Raw genomic sequence first — 20,478 nt, 5'->3', positions numbered from 1 at the left:
CAGGAATGGCACACAGACATACAGACAGGCAAAACTCATACATGTAAAATAAAAATAAATCTTAAAAGAGTGAAGAAACAGGCCTACACTGTCCACCTGACTCAGCTTTCCTGTGAAGAGGAGGACATTTGTCCTGCACAGCCTTCCGTTGGCTTCGGGTGATGTTCAGCATGGCTGGAAACTCCTCACCTTCTCTAAATGTCAGAAGTTTTGTGTTGAGGTTCTGTTTGGCTGCCCCAGCCGGATGACTTCAGAGGGATCTGAATGTGGGCAGCCCAAAGAATCATAAGAGGGTTACCTCTGTGATAGACAGGAGGTGGCCTTCGATGGGAAGTCACCAGGAATAGTCTCTGACCTCTTAACTATAAGGGACTGATTAGACAAAAGCAAAGGCCACGTTCACGCCCTCCCCCTTCTGTCTTCACTTAAACTCAGGAAAACAAACACAGTTGTGTAAGTATCAGTGCAAATCTGTGTAAACCAGTTCAGGGAGCGCAGCATCTCCAGCTAACCCTTTCACTGCTGGCATTCTGGGACAATGGCAGCTTCCCCCAAGTGTGCCATTGCCCCAGGAGTGAGCGGCAACATGGATTCGGAGAGATTTTAGGTACAAGAAAACAAATCGGCTCCATTCAACAATGTAATCCATCCACTCCAGATGCATTTTACTATTCTAAGCATTAAAACGAGGGTCTGACGAGATGGCTCAGGGGGTAAAGGCACTTGTTGGGAAACCTGACGACCTGAGTTCAATCCCTGAAGCCATAAGGTAGGAGGAGAGAACCAGCTCCCACAAGTTGTCTTATTACCTCTACACACACGCAGTGGAGCATTTGTACACACACACACACACACACACACACACACACACACACACACAAATACCAGACTAACAGCAGCCATGAACCATGAGACATAGATCTTGAATAATTCTCAACTTTATTATTGCATCTAAACATTCTAGCGACCACAGGCCCCAGTACTCTGGTTGAAAACCTTTTGGGCAAGTCCTGTTCTGTGGTTTTAAACTCATTTGAATCTTGGCTATGTGGAAGAGGCCCCAGGTGGAAATGTGGTCATACCTGGCTACCAGCATTTGAAGTCCTCACCAGAGCTTCAAAAACTCAGAGCTGAGCCAGAATGTCACAGCACTCAGGGAGGCTCCAGACAAGTCGGCCCAATTTTATATAAATACTATAGAGCTAGATAGGCATGACATGAAGTTCTTGGATGTCCAACTTTTCTTTATATTTGTTTCTCTTTTCATTTTTGTTGCTGTTTCCTATTTATTTGTTTTGGTGGGGTTTTTTTTTTTTGGTTTTTGGTTTTTTTTTTTGTTTTTTTTTTTTTTTTTTTTTTTGCTAATTTCATCCAATTGGGAAGTAATGCATTTTCCAGAAAGCTTTTTCAAAATAGTTTATTATTTATTCTAGTAAAAATACAAACATGATAAGGCCATTTCTTTAAAGTCCCATTCACATTTCTTTAAGGCAGATAAAAAACTCTCGTGCCTTCAACAGAATCTATTCAAACCAGAAATTTCCTAAGTAGATTACAAATGTTAAACTCAGCAGCGCCCCCACCTACACTTTTTGTTAAAAAGAAGTTTTTAGTCCTATTGAGCCTTGTTGTCCTTAGACTCTAAAGACTCTAAAGCTTAAAATGACGCCAGCTAAACATGAGATCATACCAAACATGCTTGATGGCAGCAGTCTGCCTTTTGGCTCTGGTCTTTATTTTGTAGATGAGGTCATGGTAATCACCTGCTCTGGTCTTTATGTAGACAACACCCATCTACAGTCTAAAGGTAATGCCTTCCATTATTTGGGACATCTGGTCTACCTACTGAAAAATACACCATTCTTGCCAGCAAAGAAATATATGACTAAAACTAGGAACAGAAAATGCCGCATTGGAGGGGTTAGAGCTGCAGATGAAATTCAATGGCTTCCCTGGAAACTGTTTAAGATGCACGTGGCTCAGTTCCACATTAATACAGCAGCAATCAAAGTAGACCGAGAGAAAAGTTATGAATAGACTTATTTTGTAAAGTCGCTTTCCGCACCCAGCAGAACCAACCAAGGGTAACATGGGCTCCCTCAGCACTGATGTTGCTCAAATCCCTCCTTTGAGTGCCTTCCATTTAATTTGGCCAGCTACATGCATTTTGTTGCTTTTTCCTAGCTTCGTGGAAAATAAAAAAGGAGCTATGCAGATGTTGCCCACTGTGTGGAAGGACTGAACATGCTCAGTGGGCGGGCCTTGCTGACTTCTGAATGAAAGCCTTGTTACCTGAAGGTGTTTGCCAGATAAAGTTTGACATTAACCCTGAGGACAAGGGAAAGAATTAGCCTTTTCAGCACGACTGCCACTGTCCCATACCCTGAGGTCATGTTCGTGCTGGATTCCCTCCTTGGGCTCCTACCACCATTCAGAGGTGACATTTCCCCAACTTCTGTGTAGAATAACAATTTCAGCGGCTAGATCTGCGCTGCAAGGATCCCAGATGGTGAGCAGCCTGCCTGCCCTGCAAGTCCTCCACACCAATGTGGGGCATAGCACTCTTGCTCTTTAAAAAACCATGGTCCAGCACACGCTTTGTTCACCTTGGTCGAATGGCCACTTTCAGGCTGTCAGCTTTGCCCAGCTGCTTCAAAGTCTGATTCATAAGATTAGAATAATACTAGTTCCAAACTCACAAACATGAAGACCCAGTGTGTGGGCATCATAAGTCTGGGCTCCAGGGTACAACCTAGCCTACATGCAGGTTCAGGCAGCCTCCTTTTTTTAGCAGGGAAGGACAGCCCCAGACTTGAGTCAACCCGCTGTGACCACCCATGGAGTGTAAGAGTTAGTCACGGTCTCTCTGAGGGTGCAAAGGTATTGTGGGTTATTCTGCGTCCCAGGCTAACATGGGGAGAATAACCTATTTCATTTTATTTTTTTTTCCAGTTCTCTCAGGCCAGGCACACCACAGCCCTTTGAAACGATCTGTTTCCCTTACCCCACCCATGAATGTGCCAAACCAGCCTCTAGGACATGGATGGATGTCTCATGAGGACTTACGAGCTAGAGGACCCCAGTGCCTCCCATCCGATCATGCCCCCCTGTCTCCACAAAGCAGTGTAGCCTCTTCAGGAAGTGGTGGGAGTGAACACTTAGAAGATCAGACCACTGCTCGTAACACATTCCAAGAAGAAGGTAGTGGTATGAAAGGTGAGTGACCACACGAGGAACCAGGAAGCCCTCCCTCCCTTGATCTGGAGTCCAAGGGGAAAGAGAGGTGGTCAGTAGGAGAGATGGAGCCCAGCTCCTCCCCTTAGGCCCGTGCACTCGAGCCACACCCTCCAGAACTCCGGAGCTGGCTCTGGAGAAAAGGGCTTGGAGCCCCTGTCCAGTTGATAAAGATGTTAGCTGGGGAGTTAGCCAGGCAGACTTTTGGGACAATGCCAAGGGCAGGCTCTGAAAGTACCATGGAGCTGCCATTAATACAGTCCTGAGGTCTGGTATTTCTGATTCTTGATCACTGATCAATGATCATTTGCCCCTACCCAGAAGCCAGAGTGAGGAAGGTCAGCATCCTTCCGTCTGCTTTCTGTGCACTGACTCTCAGACAGTGAGGGCTCCTACTAGCCTGGATAGAACCATCTTAGAAGACGCCAAGATGCTCTACCCTCTTCCTTGCTGTGGCCAGGGACCTGTCACTAATTGAGAAAAACAAACTAAAGATCTTTGATTACTTTATTTTCTCTCAATGAAGAACTGCAGTAATATTTCTTTTTATTACTTTTTTGTTTGAAGGCCAAAGAAACCTTAAAGCCCATTTCTCTGTATCTGCTTCATTGATGTGAAAACCTTCAGTGTTTTGAGTCCGATAGTAGACTTGCATATTGATGAGAAACCTAAATATTGTGCAACCTAAATAAATGTTCCTACATCGCCTGTCAAGGTACCCTCTCCTACAGATCCTCCTTGGGAGACAGAGATTTCCAATTACCAACAGTGGGTTCATAAAGAATGTGTTCTGTATTTTTAGACACCAGTGGTTGGAGGGCTAGAAGTCCCTAGGGAAAGAGCCTCATCAGAGACATGCTGATAACAATGTTAGCCACTGAGACAATAGCCAGGCAGGCTTCTGGGACAATGCTGAAGACAGGATCTGAGTGGGGCCTCTGTGCTGCTGTTAATCCACACTCCTGACATGTTTGCTGTTGCTAACCCTCCCCTTATACAAAAGGAGGCTCTTGACCTCATCCCTGCCAACATGGGAACCTAGCACAGAGAGTATGTTCTCATCTTCCCAGGTGCCGGATATAAGAGAGAGCGAGGCTGAAAAGTGGAGCCCATTTAGGCTGACCTCCAGTCTTCCTCTGTCCCAGCCCCTTCCCATGATGGTCATGTGATGAGAGACCTGTGGAAGTAGGGTGTGTCTTCAAATTTTCCTCTGGGGATAGAAATGGATTAAGATCAGCTGAATGGAATGGGTCATTTGGCATACAGGGTGGCTAACCCTCTTTCACAGGGCTTAGGGGACTGCACCATAGTGCCAGAGGATGGGCAAAACCAAAACCCAAGTGATGCTATGTCCTGGTGAAGCTCAGTATCTGGACAGCCGGGACAGGGCTCCATTCTGTTTGCATGTAGACCCACATGGTGAGCTCAGGAATAAGCTGTTTGCAGGGGAGAATGCCTGCTTCACTGTCTGGTGTCTGAATATGCTTACTTCTTCATTCTTTTTTACTTTATTTTCTTTCTTTCTTGTTGTTTCTTTACTTGTTTTGTGGGCTTGCGCACTTACCCATTCTCCCAGGGTGGGCAAATGTATGTTTGAAGCTTCTAAGGTAAGAAGTAAATAGAGATAATGCATTTATTTCTAAAGAAATGTGAACAAAAGGGGAAATTGAATGAGTATTCCATAGGCTTGGTTTGGAGGACAGGGAGGTTGTTGTTGCTTTCTGGATAAAAGTCAGATGCCTTCCAGAACTCAAGGGGCACCCGTAGATAAGCTCACTTGGCTCCTTTCTCTAGAATAGGTGAGAATTGTCTTCTCAAGCTTAGTCACAGACAAAATGTCACATCCAAGATTTTCATTGTGAACACATGGGTATCAAGGAAAAAGAAGCTCTTTGGTGACTGGTTGGAATAAAGAAGCCCTGTGTTTCTGCCTGCTTGGATCTATCGAACTTGCTTTTCTTAAAGAAAGTGGATGGAGAAATCAATGGATAAGGATGCTAGCAAGTAACAGGGGGGAAATCAAGAGAAGGAACATAATAGATGATAAATTCTATTTATAGGGGAAATATTTTCAATTCAGCTGATAATATCGGATAGTAGAAATGTCCAAACACCCAAACACATTCTGACGTGGCAGAGGGCCAGTATTTGTTGAGCACAAATATTCTTTACCCAGCCCTATTGTGAGGTGACCATCAAGAACTCCTCTTATCAAGATTACTCAACATGGCCTTCTAAAATTACACCTAAGAAGCAACCCTTAATACACCCATCCCAAGGGTTTGTCATTTGATCTCCAGGCCTAAGAGCAGACGATCGTGTAAATTTCCAAATTATTGCCCACTTTCTTAATGGACTATGAAATCAAGTGATGTGTATCTAAGAAGAGCTGGTTCTTCCTGTGGAACCCCATGTGTGCTTTCTTGTGCCCAGGATCTGTGGCAGGGGCAGAGGCACTCAGATATCACCAAACAGCTCCTTTTCTAGATTTCAAATGTCTGATCTGCAAGAACAAGGAAACTGGAGTAGAAGTTTTGAAGAGTTCCCGTATCCTTTGGGAACACATATCACTCTCGCCTCACGTATTGGGAAAAAAAAATAAAAGCCACTATAATTGCATTCATCTTTCTAGCCAACTGATGTACAGGGCTGAAATCTTGGGTTTGCTCTTACCTACATTCTCAACTGGGCAGAATAGCCAGCTTGGCCACCATCCTCCTTTGGGAATGTACCTCTTGGGTCAAGCATGCAGAATAAGTCCTCAGAGGATTAATTGCTTCCTCCTGAATCTCTGTGTTTTGCTTTCTCTAGCAAACCCTCATCCAGCTGGTTTAGGTGGACTGTATGGACTATGTAGGGCCCAAGGCTAAAGATAAACCATGCATGGGCTGGAGTACTGTGCTTGGAACCTCAAGCAGCAACTTGAGCCAGAATATGACATTTTTCTGTTACCAATCCCTTGGGACTTGGCTACTTAGAAATGTTTGGACTAACTGTGCTGGCTATGTTTTAAATTCAGGTCTCTGTGTTCTTTACAAAAACATCACTGTGACTTATCCCAGAAGGACTCTTGATTCTGAGTTGGTACTCAGTTATAATATCCGTCATTTCCAGGTAGCAGATGAAGTGAATGTACTTGCTTAGCGCTCATCTCAGGTAGGAGAGAGAAGGAAGTCTCATAGCACTAAATTATTGCTTTCCTAGAAAGAAGGCAGCCTGGTGGGGGAAGGAACGTATCTGCCCCTCAGAGTAGCATGATGAGCTCTCTGCGCCGATGAATCCAAAATCCAGAGATCTATCAGAAGGCCAGGGTTCCTGGCGTGGCTTTGGGATAGGGGACAATCTGATTCTATCAGAGGGCCAGGGTTCCTGGTGTGGCTTTGGGATAGGAGACAATCTGATTCTATCAGAGGGCCAGGGTTCCTGGCGTGGCTTTGGGATAGGGGACAATCTGATTCAGTTTTGTCTTCACTTAAACCATTGGACATCTCTGTACCTACTGAGCTGTGGGAGGCAGAGGTAAGGGTTCCTCTAGCCTCCAGAGACTCATGTTAGCCCCAGATACCGGATGTGGGGACGCTGCTGTGGATGTACGGTCTCTCAGACGTTTGTCTCCATTTGAGGTGAGCACCAAGATGGACCCTGTTGCAAACAGGACAAGAGTCTCTAGAGAAGGCAAGGAGGCGAGGCCTGCAGCAGAGCCTCAAAGACGTGGTTGCAGGCCAGCAGTACAGATGGAGGGAAGGTTCTCTGTGCTGAGAGAACAGCACTGTGAACTTGTATGCAGTACGGGCATAACCTACGGCTAGGGTGTTAAAGGCAGTCAGGAATCTGATTTGCTGTGGAGGAACCAGATCCTTGACCTGGAAAAGGATTGTGCCTTTTATTCTGAAACTGCTGAGGGAATTTCTGCAACAGAAAGAACCGCCTGCCTAGATTCGCATTAGAAAGTGGAACCTGCATGGCAGTCTGGGAAGTAAAGGGGGAAGGGGGAGTGTTGAGAGCCGGTGCAGAGGAGGAGGATTTCTCAGCAACAGGGGAAGCGAACCTGGGTCAGGACAAGTGGCCATGTGAATGGAGACGGAGGAGTGTAGCTCAATTTCCCCATGAGAAACAGAATGGAGAGGACTCGGTGACAACTGACATGAAAGGTGATGAGCCAGTGACACTCGGGATGACACCTAGGTTTCTGCCTGGGCTAGCAGAGAAGTCCTCTACAGTGCAGGGCCTCTGGGACTTAAGGAGGGACCACAGTAACGTGGGAACTTTCAGCAGTCCCATGGAGGTTTGCTCAGTGGACCCGCGGGCTCCATGCTCGACCTTGGCCCAGTTGAGCAGGTTCTGTGTCAGGCATAGTGAAGGGTGTTGGACGTTCCCCTGGAGTAGAAAAGCTTGGCTGGAGGAAGAGCAGTTGCCTGGATGAGGGGGTGGAGACTGGCGCTGTAGGCTCCCAGTGGGAGCGGCAGCTCATCACAGGACATCAACTTGGTAGGCTTGCAGCAGGCTGCTTCCCATTAGCAAAGATGCAGACGTAATAGAACGTGGTTACTATGTGTGTATGGACACAATAGGGACAGAAGAGGGAACTCCTGCCTGGGAGTAACCTTGAATGACACGTGGTAGCTATGAATGAGGACAGCCACTGACTATGAAAATTGTTTGTCTTTTTTGAGGGAGTCTCTCAGCTGAAACTTGAGTAAACCTTTTCTCCCTGTAGCAAATAAAATATGTTGTCCCCTAGCAAACAGCTGGCTTGGGACTTGTAGTTGTTTTTGAAATGTAGACTTGATCCTTGGCCTCTCTCAGAGGGGAAATGAGAGAAATTATTTAGAGGTGAACTCTTTTTTTAAAAAGGAAACTGAGAAAACTTGGTAGGAAAAGCGTTTTGAATGCAGCGCCCCTGTGGGTCTTAAAAGTCTGAGTGGTGGCATGGACGTGGTGTGGCACATGAGTGGAACACTTTTTGGTTCAGCTGTCGTGGAGAATGGCTTAGATTTGGGCCGTTGCCTTTCCTGGTATTGTCTTGAATGTAGTTAACTTGAATGAATTCACCATTTTTGTGGAGTGTGTGTGTGTGTGTGTGTGTGTGTGTGTGTGTGTGTGTGTGTGAGAGAGAGAGACTCCCTGACATCGCCATGTGACCTGCACTGCACAAATGTCCTCATGGGCTTGGAATTGTGCTAATTCTGATAAGGTGAGAGCTCTGAAGTCTTTGAAAAGTGCATTCCAGGACTCCTCCTAGATCCAAGGGTCTCAAGACTGTTAACCTCCACTCCTCGCCCAGGGCGTATCATGTTCAGCTAGAGGGCTTTAAGACCCTTCCCTCCACTTCCCTTTAACAGTACAAAACATTGAAAAAACAGCACCAAGGAACATTGTGGGATTTGGGAGCACCCGGAAGAAATCTAGTTCTCTATTTGCATCTAATTCTTTGAAGTCGTTTACCCCAGATTTATTTGTTCAAAGATTCGTGGTATGTCCCCATGAGAGGGGCGCCTCTGTCCTCCTTAGGATCCAGGAGTTCCCCTCAAGAAGATCTAGCTCCTGAGGACCTGGCAGGCGCATCTTCCTTCTGCTCAGGGCCTGGAAGAACTAAATTGTTCATTCTGTTCTGGCGGAAAATAAAGACAAACTTTACAATGTCACTAAGCTGCTACTCTCTGATCTTGAAGGATTTGCTTTCTTTCTGACTTCAACAGTGAATTATTAGTCCCTTCATGCCCATCCTTTGTGTTTCTTCTCTTTCTCAGAGGGCAAGGATGCAGCCCACATCTTAGAGAGAAGGCTGTGTGCTATCAGCCTAGCTCTCTGTGAGGAATAAGTCAATTTCTGTCGTCAGGAACCTAGAGTACCAACAAATAACCTCTCTCATGGGGAACTTTTCATTCACATTTCTCTCTTCTAGACAAAGAGCTGCCTTAACTTCTCCCCTTCCTGTTGCTTCCCTTATCAGCTTGTTTGTCCTCGTTTGAGGTTGGGTACCGTGTGGCTTGTTGATCTGGCTGGCATCTGCAGCAGGCATAAGGGGAAAGTAGCCCACATTCTCACTAGAGCCCAGCTTCCGTGTGAGCTGAGGACACAGCACAAAGCTTCTCCATGGTCAAGGTATCCAAACCCTAAAGGGTAGAGAAACAAACATGGTTTAAAATTTGATCCCATTGCTAAAGACCTGTAAGTGTCCATAGAACGTGTACAAGATAGATGCATAGTCTCATTATCCAAAATAACCAGGATAATATATCCAAAATATCCAAGATAAACCGACATGGCCTGCAACCAGAGCTGGAAGGAGCTTCAGGAAGGCTGGAAACCCCATGCCCACAACGCCTGCCACCCGACGGCTTCCCCATGGCTCTCTTCTAGTCTCACTCAGTGTCCTTTGTCTGTGTAGTTGCACCGACTTCCGTGGCAGAACCAGCAAGCATGGATATTGGCAAGGCGAGCCATTTTCCAGCTCAGCCTTCTCCCGTGGTCTTGGTGTGTTGGCTTTTCCTCTTGTTTTCCCTCTCACCAAACACAAACCAAAGGAACCATCTTTCTTCGCTATACTTCCTGACAGCCCAGGTCCCTCAGCTGCCAGCCGGTCATTCCCCTCCCCGCTTCTCAAGCACAACTCATGCCCCGGCCTTTTCTCACCATGTTCAGCCATTTTCCCATGATCACCACCGTCTTTCTGATGTAACCCGTGCTTCCAGGGTGCATATTTCTATGGTTTTTCTTCATCCACGGGACAAAAACTACTTTCCTTGTTTTGACGTTTCATATCTGAGGCACCTGACTCACTGCCTGAGTATCTCCACCACATACCAAGCATTTTCTCTACCCTAAATATTGTGTGGCCCTGACTTTCGCTGCTGATGTTCCTACTATGTGAGATGGCCTCTACCCGATGGTTTGCTCAACGGACTCCAAGCTGCCCATCCTCTTAGCAGCGGGATGCAAGGAGCTTCCCTCCCAGCCTTGCAACCCCGAGTGTTCACTGTTCTGTGCTATCCCCGGATTTGGGTATTCCCAGCGCTTATACTGAAGCTGGTCTAGTTTTCGCATGGGACTCAATTGCACTCTCTGGATCACAAGTTCCTTGATGACAATGGCATGTCTTTACAGAATCTGACTTCTGCTAACGGTACCTAGCAAACACTGAACAAACAGTATTGCCTCAGCCGGCAGGGAAGTAAGTCGGCCTCACGTGGAGCAGGAGCATCTTTTTCTTTCTCACACTGCATGAGAAGGTGTCTGTCTAGCTTGGGACCTGCATTGCTACGTCCGACGGAAGCAAACTAGATAGATGAAGCTAAACAGTAGTACCCTGAAGACAAATATATTCCAAATTTATAGTTCACTTCTCTGAAAAACACCCTCTGTGACTTTCATGTATCTGAATCTTCCAACCATAGCCACAGCTTCACACGTAGGAATGGGATCCAAGCTAAGAAATAAAAATGGTTCTCAACACTGCATCCCGCAAGATGGTGTCTAGGCTTTGGTTGGAGCTCATGCCTGGCTGACTTCTTAGAGAACGCGGCAGCACAGTCACTGAGTTCCTGCTTGTGGGAATGAAAGTCAAGGCTCTCGGTTCTTTTGCTTGTTTCCCTTCTAATGAGTTCTGTTTTCATCTCTGCCAAGGGAAAGTCACTCCCCACCAATCAGAGAGAGAGTAGTTGGTAGGCTATGTTCTTTTCTGTTGTTCTTTTGGGATTCATTGTTGTTGTCGAGACAGGCTCTTACTGTAGAGCAGGGAGGCTGTGTTCTTAAGAACTGAGCTTTCCTCCTCTTTGTTCACCCATCCTTGCTGCAGGAAGGAAAGAGACCTCCTCAGGCACATGGCGCTGAGCTAGGCGCTCTACAAGCACGCTGACTGCCTTAAGGAATATGAGGTCAAAGGAGCCTGCATTTCCCATGAATATGCCTGGAAATAGCTCATCGGGAAGGCCTAGCTCATCCCGTTGTGAAGTTGGATAGGAACCTTTCCCAGGAAAACTACATGCAGCGACCTGCCTTTTGAAGAAATGAGTGAGGCGAGCTTGCCCAGCCCTGCCTATCCCAGGGGATTCTAGCTGTCCGAACTGCTTTCTAGAAAAGAACTAGCAGTTAATGAGCTGAGAGTTGCCCCTCATGCTTCCCGACTCAAGATACCCTATTGTCGCTGGGGCTTATAAAGCACCCAGGTTACAGCACGTCTTTAAAGTTACGGATTTTGCATGGCTGAACTTTAGGGAGCTTGGTTTTTTTTTTTTTTTTTTTAAATGGTCCATGGAATTGTTCCATCTTCACTTGAAAAGAATTGTGTCCAAGTTAACACTGGCTTCCTCAGACTTCTCTGAATCATGACGGTTGTGTTTTCTGAGCAATGACTTGGAACTTTTCAAAAGTGTGAATGGCATTCACAAAGCCTGGGGACAAAGTGATGGCAGAAGCCTGGAGATGCAGTTAACATGGCCAACATGGCAACCCAGGCTTACCCCGTCTGCAGACGTGTTAGTGCTGGTCCAACAAAAGCAACTCGGTGACATAGAATGAAGCCTGGTAAAAGACTCTAGGATGTTCTATCACGACAGGTACAAGACTTCCAACCTGGCGTGTCCTGAAATCATGACACCTGAAACCATTCCTTAGTGGTTCGCACTAAGGAATGTGAGGCGTTAGCACTGTCACCTGGAGAAGGTTTGTCTGAGCGCAGTTCATGATGGTCCCAGGGGAACTCTCTTGTATCATCGTAGATGGAAGGACTTCCAAGCATGGCATCAAGTAATTTCTAGTCTGAAACAACAGAGCTGGATGTTCAGTTCTCAGAGATCCTCCATCTGTGCTCCTCACACACTGCAAGTACCCTCAGCAGGCTGGTGGCCACCTGCTGTGTCCACAATCCTGAGCCTTGGTATGGTTTTCCCAGGGGGCAAAGCCTGAAGTCAGAGGTGACTGGCTTCCATCAGCCCTAGTTATCTATTCTAAACCTTGAAAAAAGGGGAAGATCTCCCGTCTTTGAATGCCTGTGGTAGCTCATCACTGCCTCACAATGAAACACTTTGTAATCAATGGTACAAAATCTTGTGACCAATTTGAGTAGGGATGGGATGATGTGTTGTTTTTTACTCTTTTGGCTCTTTTGCTTTGGGGGGAGGCCTGCCACCCAGCTCCCAAATAAATAAACGGAGGCTTATTATTACTAATGAATATCTGGCCTTAGTTTGGCTTGTTTCTTGCCAACTTTTCTTAAATTATCCCATCTATCTTTTGCTTCTGGGCTTTTATATTTCTCTATTTCTTTTTTTAAATATTTATTTATTTATTATGTATACAATATTCTGTCTGTGTGTATGTCTGCAGGCCAGAAGAGGACACCTGACGTCATTACAGATGGTTGTGAGCCACCATGTGGTTGCTGGGAATTGAACTCAGAACCTTTGGAAGAGCAGGCAATGCTCTTAACTCTCCAGCCCCATCTTTCTCTATTTATGTATACCTTTCCTTACTTCTTACTCCAAGGCTTGCTGTGTAGCTGGGTGGCTGGTCCCTTCAGTCCCCCTCCTTTGCTTGCTCCATGAGCTTTCTTCTTTCGTTTTCTCCTACTTATTCTCTCTGCCTGCCAACTCTGCCTATCCTTTCTCCTGCCTTGCTATTGGCCATTCAGCTCTTTATTAGCCCAATCAGGTGTTTTAGGCAGGCAAAGTAACACAGCTTCACAGAGTTAAACAAATGCAACATAAAAGAATGCAGCACATCTTTGCAACATTAAACTAGTATTCCACATTGTGTACAAATGTGACACCTCTTAAAATAATATTCTACAATAATACCTCATAGAAAGCATGAATGACACTTATCCAGTGCCTTAGAATCTCAGAAGACTTGCAATCTCTATTTACTTAACTTCCTGCTGGCAATCTCCGAAGCTCTTGTGAGGATTTGGTACAATGTAGGAATGGGCTGATACTCGGGAGACCTAGGTTCTAGTCCCCTCTTGACCATATTCTTATCCTGTGATCTAGATTTAATGGCACAAATGTTGCCATCTGTACAGTGACTAGGGGTAGGGAAAGACAATTCTGGAAACATTTTTGAAGATCATCTCAGCTCAAAAATTCTGACTTGAGAATCTTTGGGCAAATGATTTATTTTAGTTGTAATTAGCAAAACAATGGCTCAGCAGCTTTTCCCTCCAGAAATTTTCTTAACTCTAAAACACTGAACTTGAGATTTGCTTCAGTTGTGCCTTGAATTGTCCATCATCCTATGGTCCAGGTAGCATTTGGATTCTTGGTGTTGTGATATCTATTGGGTTGGTATGAAAAGAAGTCAAAGACACATTCAAATGCATCCCAAAGGTTGGAAAAGTGTCTAGCAACTCTCCCCCCAAAATGGCAATGCAGTAGTCAAGGATGCCCTTTATCCCACGGGGGGCTAAGGAGGCAGAGGAAGCATCAGGCAGGGCATTTATGAAGTGCAACTGTTGCATATATTTCCTGCTTCTAGAAGAGGCTGGCATAGCGTATGGAGATTTGTGTTGAGCCTCCAAAAAAGAAAGCCAAGAAAAAGAGAAAGTGTCTTGGAGGTATATATAGACTGTCGTGTCTATTTTCTGTGTTCTAAGTTAGTTCCTCCCAAGACAACACTAAAACAGCCCAGCTAAGACAGTGGCCCTTTGCATTTTTTTTATTATGGTGAATTCCTTTGATAACTTTAAAGGTACTCCGGAAGAGCCTACATAAAAACCTGTGTGTGTATATATATATTCCTGTTTGCCCTGAAATGTTTAGCGCCGAGTTAGCAATGCCTGTTCTGAGGTAGAATAAAGGGACCCAGTGGGGTTGTCAGGTCAGCCCAAAGCTTTCTGAGGCATCATTTGCTGCCCAAATGAAGTAATAACTTTCTTTTCTTTTTTCTTTCCTCTGACCATCACCCTCTCCCCCTTTTGTCACCTTTTGACACCCCTTTGTCCCATCTTTTGTCACCTCTTCTTGTTCCTTTCATTTCTCTCCCCATTTCTTGCACATCTTGCACTACAGATGTTCCAGCTTGGTTGAAAAGCCTCCGCCTGCACAAATACGCTGCTCTGTTCTCGCAGATGACTTACGAGGAGATGATGGCCCTCACTGAGTGTCAACTGGAGGCTCAGGTATGTGCATGCTCGAGGGAACCCTTCCCTGAGACAGGGTCTTGAGGTTCTGCCCCAAACAGAACTTGTTTAGACCCATAACTTACCTAGCCACTCAGTAGCTTGCCTGGATCTAGGACCTGCCTGGTACTAGCTGGGCCCCATGATAAGTAAGCCTAAGTTCTTGCCTTGACAGCTCAGTGGAAGACAAAGATCAGTAGGCACTCATGGGCCAGTGGAAGGGAGAGCACATTAGGAAAAGACAGATCCAAATACACCAGAAAAAGTTCTGGGTGCTAAGAAAGAACCTGCAGCACTGCCTAGAAGTGACCTTGCCTCAATGTTCCAAAGAGCGTTGCTCCCTAGCTCTTTTCGCCCCTCTACCGAGCCAGGACTTGTTTGGGTAGGGACAGATTCCTTGTCTGTTTATACAATCTGCTTACATATCCACTAACTTCTAACTGGGCCAATCGGGAGAACACCACACATTCCATGACAGTCGGGATAGCAGCACAAACTTCACGACAGTCGGGAAAGCGGCACACACTCCATGATGACAGTCGGAAGAGCACCACACACTCCATGACAGCCGGGAGAGCCGAGCACACTCCATGACAGTCCGGAGAGCAGCACTCCATGAGCCGAGCACACTCCATGACAGTCCGGAGAGCAGCACTCCATGACACTTTTCCAAAATTTATCCTGCTGCTCTTAGTTGAGATTGGAGTGAATTGTTTAAAATATTTCCTTCTAATCAGCTCAAATAGTATGGGACAGTGACTGGGAATGAGGTATCCAGCTCTCAGAATTTACTCCCTTCCGAAGTCCTAAAAGGGCAGAATTCCTCAAGTGTGAATGCCAAAGACCAGGCAACAGTGCTCCTGAAACTAGAAATGTTTCTGCCATGCCAGGCTCTAGCCAACAGAGCTAATGGATGCTTTTGTCTCCCTGTTGAAAATGCTGTTTGTGTGTCTCAAACTGACCCCAGCTCCTTTGAGCAATGATTTGAAGAAAACGGTGCTCTAAATGAGTTGATATTTCTCCTGCAGGAAAGAGAGATTGTAGCATGTGGGCATGGCTTGTCCAGTCGCATGCCTCCCTGCCGACATCTGCTTTCCTCATATTCGGTACCCTCCGTTCCCCCTCTGCAGGTCTGGCAAAATACCAGTATTGAGAGCCAGACAAAGCCCAAAGTCACTGAACATTCTCAGAGACTCAAAAGCACCAATGTCAACTTCCTAATATTTCTCCCGCTGCTGCCTGAGATCCCAGGGGTTGATGGGAACTATTTCAAAGAGCAATTTGTGTTTAGGTCAAAGCTGAGAGAGAATCTAAGTCATCAGTTGTTCAAATAGAAAGAGAGAGAGAGAGAGAAAGAAAGAAAGAAAGAAAGAAAGAAAGAAAGAAAGAAAGAAAGAAAGAAAGAAAGAAAAGACATAATAGAGGGCAGTGCTAGAGCCTGACACAAACTTTTCAAAATAATTGAATTCATTTTGTTCTGAAAATTACAGCTAAACAGAAATACATCCCAGTGTTTCCAGACGAGATGCCACTGTCACTCTTGTCTCCTCCCTGGTTAAGAGGAATTTTGGAATAGTGGCACCTGAACAAAAATTTGCCTTAGGGACCTGGTCAGAAAAAGGATCCTTTACTGGGAAATGTGCAGACTCGACCACCACAAGGCTCTGATGAAATCCTCTCACTTACTGCTGTAGCCAGTTTAAAATAACATCCACAACTCTGCACAGTTACCTGGAGTGAAATGAATTCCACTTTTCATAGTGGAAAGGAAAAGGAAGGTTGCAGATTTACAGGAATTCCCTGTGTGCTGGTGCACACAGGCAGCACTGGGCTTCATGGCTTCTGCAGATCGCAGCTGCAGGAAGGCCTTGAGCACACAAAGACCAAAGAGGGGTCTCAGGGAAACAAGAGGGACTGAAGTAGCACCACCTGAGGACAGGAGTCTCTGAACTAATATATATATATATAATTTATATTGTAATAATATAAAATATACATATATAATTTATATAATAATATATATAATTTAAGATGGTGAAAAAAATCTCATGTTGCATGGGATAATCAGCTGTTGTACACCTCTCTATCTTGAAGGTCATGGTCAAGCTTATAGCCAGACGGAGTCAGGAGAGGAGTCAGGAGAGGTTTAGGACAGTGATGTCAACAAGAAGAAACACATATTGGCCAATTTGTGAACATGTAGGAACAAAAAAGACAAAGTTATACATAGCCTCTGAGAGTCTCTAAGCTGATTCTTGAAAATGAGATATTCTAATATATTTTTTGCATTTAATTACAGAATGTTACCAAAGGCGCAAGACACAAAATTGTAATCAGTATTCAGAAGCTCAAAGAAAGACAAAATCTCCTGAAGTCTTTGGAAAGGGTAAGTGAGCAATTAGCCCAGGGGACATTTCCACCTGCTTCCTGGGAAGAGAGCAAAGAGACCCAGCTAAGGGTGTAATTTATTAGGTCTTGGAGTCCGTGTGACTTCCTGGTTATTCATGCTTCCTTAGATCCGGATGTTGTGTGAACTAATCCCTCTGGGTCCAAGCTGCTAGTGACCTACCATGCTTGCCTTGGGTGAAGTGAGACTAATGCTCCCTCCATGGGTCTATAACACCTGCCTTGTAGGCCACCATAGAGCATGATGAGATAACCTACACACAGCAAGGGATGGCACGGACAGAGCAGCACAGGAAATGCCAGCATGCCTGTTCCAGCTGTCTACCCTGAGCATCTGGTTTAGAGAAAGCCACCCAGGGGTGCCAAACATTAGCAAGTAGACTTTAGGATCCAGTGGGGAGAGGGTCAAAAGTATTGGCACAGCTAGAGTTGGCTTCAGACTTCAACTTAACAGCAGGTGACATCTCCACGACTCAGCCAGGAACCACCACAAAACAGTGCCACACCAACAGCAATCTGCAACCGTGATCCCCGACACCATGCTGGGGTGATGAGTGACTCACGGGCTCCAAGTTCCTTTCTTTGCTCATTTTCCTCAGGAAGATGCCTGCGGACTAGAAGTTCCTTGTTTGTGATGTTGTCTATTGGTTCTGGAGTTGAGCAGTTTTCAGATGCCTGGCATCCCACTAGCTTCCAGCACAAGTGTAGACTGTGAATCTCTTAGCAAACTCAGGAAGCCTTTGGAAAGAAACAAGGCAGGGCTCCAGCAAGTTCCTAAAGCAAGTGTTTTAATGGAGTGAGAATTTTTTTAAAAAGCTATTCACAAAGATATGTGTGTGCTTAGTGTTATGTATAGCATGTTAAGTTGCATTTAGTATGTACCAAGAGACATCATTTATATTTGATAAACAGACATACAAAAATGCATCAGAAAATTTCTTTTTAAAATCCCTTCATGGGCAGATAGGTAGGAACTACTCACATGCACATCCCTGGGTAAAGCATGCTCTTAAACAAAGGGAATTAGACATGACATGCAAGCTCTCCACCTAAACCTGAGGTTTGGGTGTTGTTCTTAATGTTATGCTAACTTCTCTGCCAAGCAGCTTGTCTAACAGAGTGATTATGGCTATTTTTAATCTAAGAAACTGTTCTCTTTTGGAGAACATTCAAAAAGCCAATTTACTCATTGTCCATTGGAAACTACACAAAGTGTTTTGAATGAAGATTAAATTGTAAGCCTGTTCCCTCTCATTTCTGGAACATCCTTTAGGAATGTATTAATAGCTTCTGTGAATGCAGAAGCAGGGCTCTCTCTTGCCTTCACCCTTGAGCTGACATCCATGTATCGTGTGTGTGTGCGTGTGTGTGTGTGTGTGTGCTCGCACGCGTGCGTGTGTGTGTGCACGTGTGTGTGTGTGTGTTAAAGGGGTCATGTTCCTTTGACTTGGGATCAGTTAAGTCAGTGATATTCTGTGTCGTAGAGTTATATCTAGAATTACATTGACTATACAAAAATGCTTCCTCCATGATCTCCTGAAGTAGAAAAGATAAAAAGAGGCCAAATGTACCATGACTGCAGCTGAGCAATAGGAAAGCGAGTTCATTCTCTTTGCCTTCCCGGAGACCGGAAAGCCATGCCTGTCAGATGGCCGCAGTAAGCTAACCCAGGGTGTGTTGGGAGCCTGAGTGCCGGGCCGTCCCCCCAGGGGAATACATCCTTGAGGGCTGAGTCCCGACTCGCTCCTTTGGTGCCCACGAAACTTTCCTGCTGTTTAAGGCAGGGAACTCTTAGTCACCTGCCACTGCTGGTGGCTCAGGGACTCAGCTGAGGCATTCTCACAACCCTGGCTGATGACACTGTTGGAAATGTCACCACCCCTGCCTGCCTCTGGCATTCTTACCTCACATAGAACCCACATTTCTAAGGAGATAGCTGGGACCCCGCCCGTAGCTAGTTCATAATCAGTAGAAGCTGCTGGCTGCATGTTCCAAGCCCTTCCATTCAGTTACCGAACGCTTGCTAAGCAGATGTTTGGACACACTTTGCTCATCCTTGCAGGGTAACTGTGAGTGGTACGTGTTTCCTGCCCCTGGGCATCTTGGAATGTGCACTGTGACAAAGATATGGTAGCTGCTGAGCTCACACCCCATGGTGATTTGTGTCATCATTGAGGGCAGAGGGAGAACTTCCCTAAACACCTTGGTCGATGCCAGATGCTGTTGGGGTCTTGTGGACCCCTGTAGCACAGATAAAATGGTGGAAATGGAGAACTCGTGTGAAAGGAGCCCAGAAATTGTTAAAAGGTTTGGATCAGATGGTTTGGGTTTTGGTTTGGCTTTTGGGTTTTAGTTTTTTGAGACAGGGTTTCTCTGTAGCTTTGGATCCTGTCCTAGAACCTGCTCTTGTAGACCAGGCTGGCCTCGAACTCACAGAGATCTGCCTGCCTCTGGGTCCATAGTGCTGGGATTAAAGGGATACGCCACCACCTCTGCCCCACTTGGTTTGGGTTAGATGAAGTGGCATTTGGGGACAGAATCATAGGCCTTACTGGGGGCCTGGGGAGAAAGGGGGTTGAGCTTGCTGCGGCACCTGTGAGACACCAAAGCGGAAATGGCAGGTTGGTAGCCACAAAGCAAATTTGAGTCCTAGGCATGGCAGGCCACGAATGACCCAACTGTGAGTGAGTGTCCCCAAGAGCGTGTCTGAGTGACAAGGGCTGAAGGAGTGCCATCAGAGAGGACCTGTGTTAACAGAGGCTGATCTAAGAGCCCTGCCTCGAGGGACCAGGGAGGGCGAAAAATCCCAACAAGGTCCGTGAATGTGTCATAGACTGTAAAGACTGGGCATGGCCTCTGCACTGGCGATCGGCGGGCACTGCGGCCATGGAGAGAGGTTTCCAGAGATTGTTAGAGATCCAGAGCAGAAAGCCTGGCAGCACGAGTGTGGCTGTGTGGTGACGTATAAGCGCCGGGTTGTGGGCTTCATGAGCTGCCTGAGAGAAGAGGAAAAGGAAATTCAGAAGAGCTTTTTCTCAATATTAATATTTAACAAGGATAGATGTCCCCATGTGCTGTTATACATTGTCTCTCCTTTTCAACACACTTCTGGGTTCTGAAACAGAATCATTCTCTGGGCCTGTAACCTTGATGCTGAGCAAGGAGCTAGGAGATGCGTGTGTGTGCGCACGCGCGTGTGCACACACACACACACACACACACACACACAATCAACGTTCTGTTGATTCCTGCTCAGAGAAAGAAAGCTGCTTCTCTAGATGTCTATGCCTTTTCTTCAGACATTCCAGACCTTGGCCTTTTGAGGTTACATCTGTGACCCTGCTTTTAGCAACTACTGCAGAGCAACAGTAGCTCAACTCAATATCATTGTGTGATAAATGTCTCCAGGGAACAATGCCTTTTACTAGCAAGGCACCTTTGGTGGATACAGCCAAGGGAGGTCTTGTGCACATCTGCCCCACAGTCTCCTCACAAAGCATTCAGGACAGAGGCCTCTTTTGAGAAAACGGAACTCAGAGGAGTTCACCTGCCCTAGCAAGTGGATTCATGGTGAGCCCTGCAAAATCACCTTCCCTTCATCTCTTGGTATCTCATGTAGTTGTTTGTCTTGTCCAGTAATGCAAAACACATGAGGGTGGGGGAGAGGGGAGACAGACAACGAGAGGGGGAGAGAGAGAGAGAGAGAGAGAGAGAGAGAGAGA

At 45.9% G+C, this 20,478-nt stretch overlaps 1 protein-coding gene across 3 annotated transcripts in view; it reads left to right on the top strand.

The window, feature by feature from the left end:
- Samd4a (sterile alpha motif domain containing 4A) overlaps positions 1-20,478 on the top strand; it is a 216,218-nt gene that overhangs the window by 165,345 nt on the left and 30,395 nt on the right. For 2 of the 3 annotated variants that reach the window (XM_026783224.1, XM_005355368.2), the window contains exons 3-5: positions 2,953-3,216; positions 14,241-14,350; positions 16,650-16,736. In XM_026783224.1, the coding sequence (XP_026639025.1) occupies positions 2,953-3,216; positions 14,241-14,350; positions 16,650-16,736 (461 nt within the window). The remainder of the gene's footprint in view (positions 1-2,952; positions 3,217-14,240; positions 14,351-16,649; positions 16,737-20,478) is intronic. The other variant, XM_026783225.1, reaches the window with a different exon arrangement.

The sequence above is a fragment of the Microtus ochrogaster genome, chromosome 17 (genome assembly GCF_000317375.1).
Source record: "Microtus ochrogaster isolate Prairie Vole_2 chromosome 17, MicOch1.0, whole genome shotgun sequence".
Lineage (NCBI taxonomy): Eukaryota > Metazoa > Chordata > Mammalia > Rodentia > Cricetidae > Microtus > Microtus ochrogaster.
This window is presented reverse-complemented; position numbering and strand designations above follow the sequence as displayed.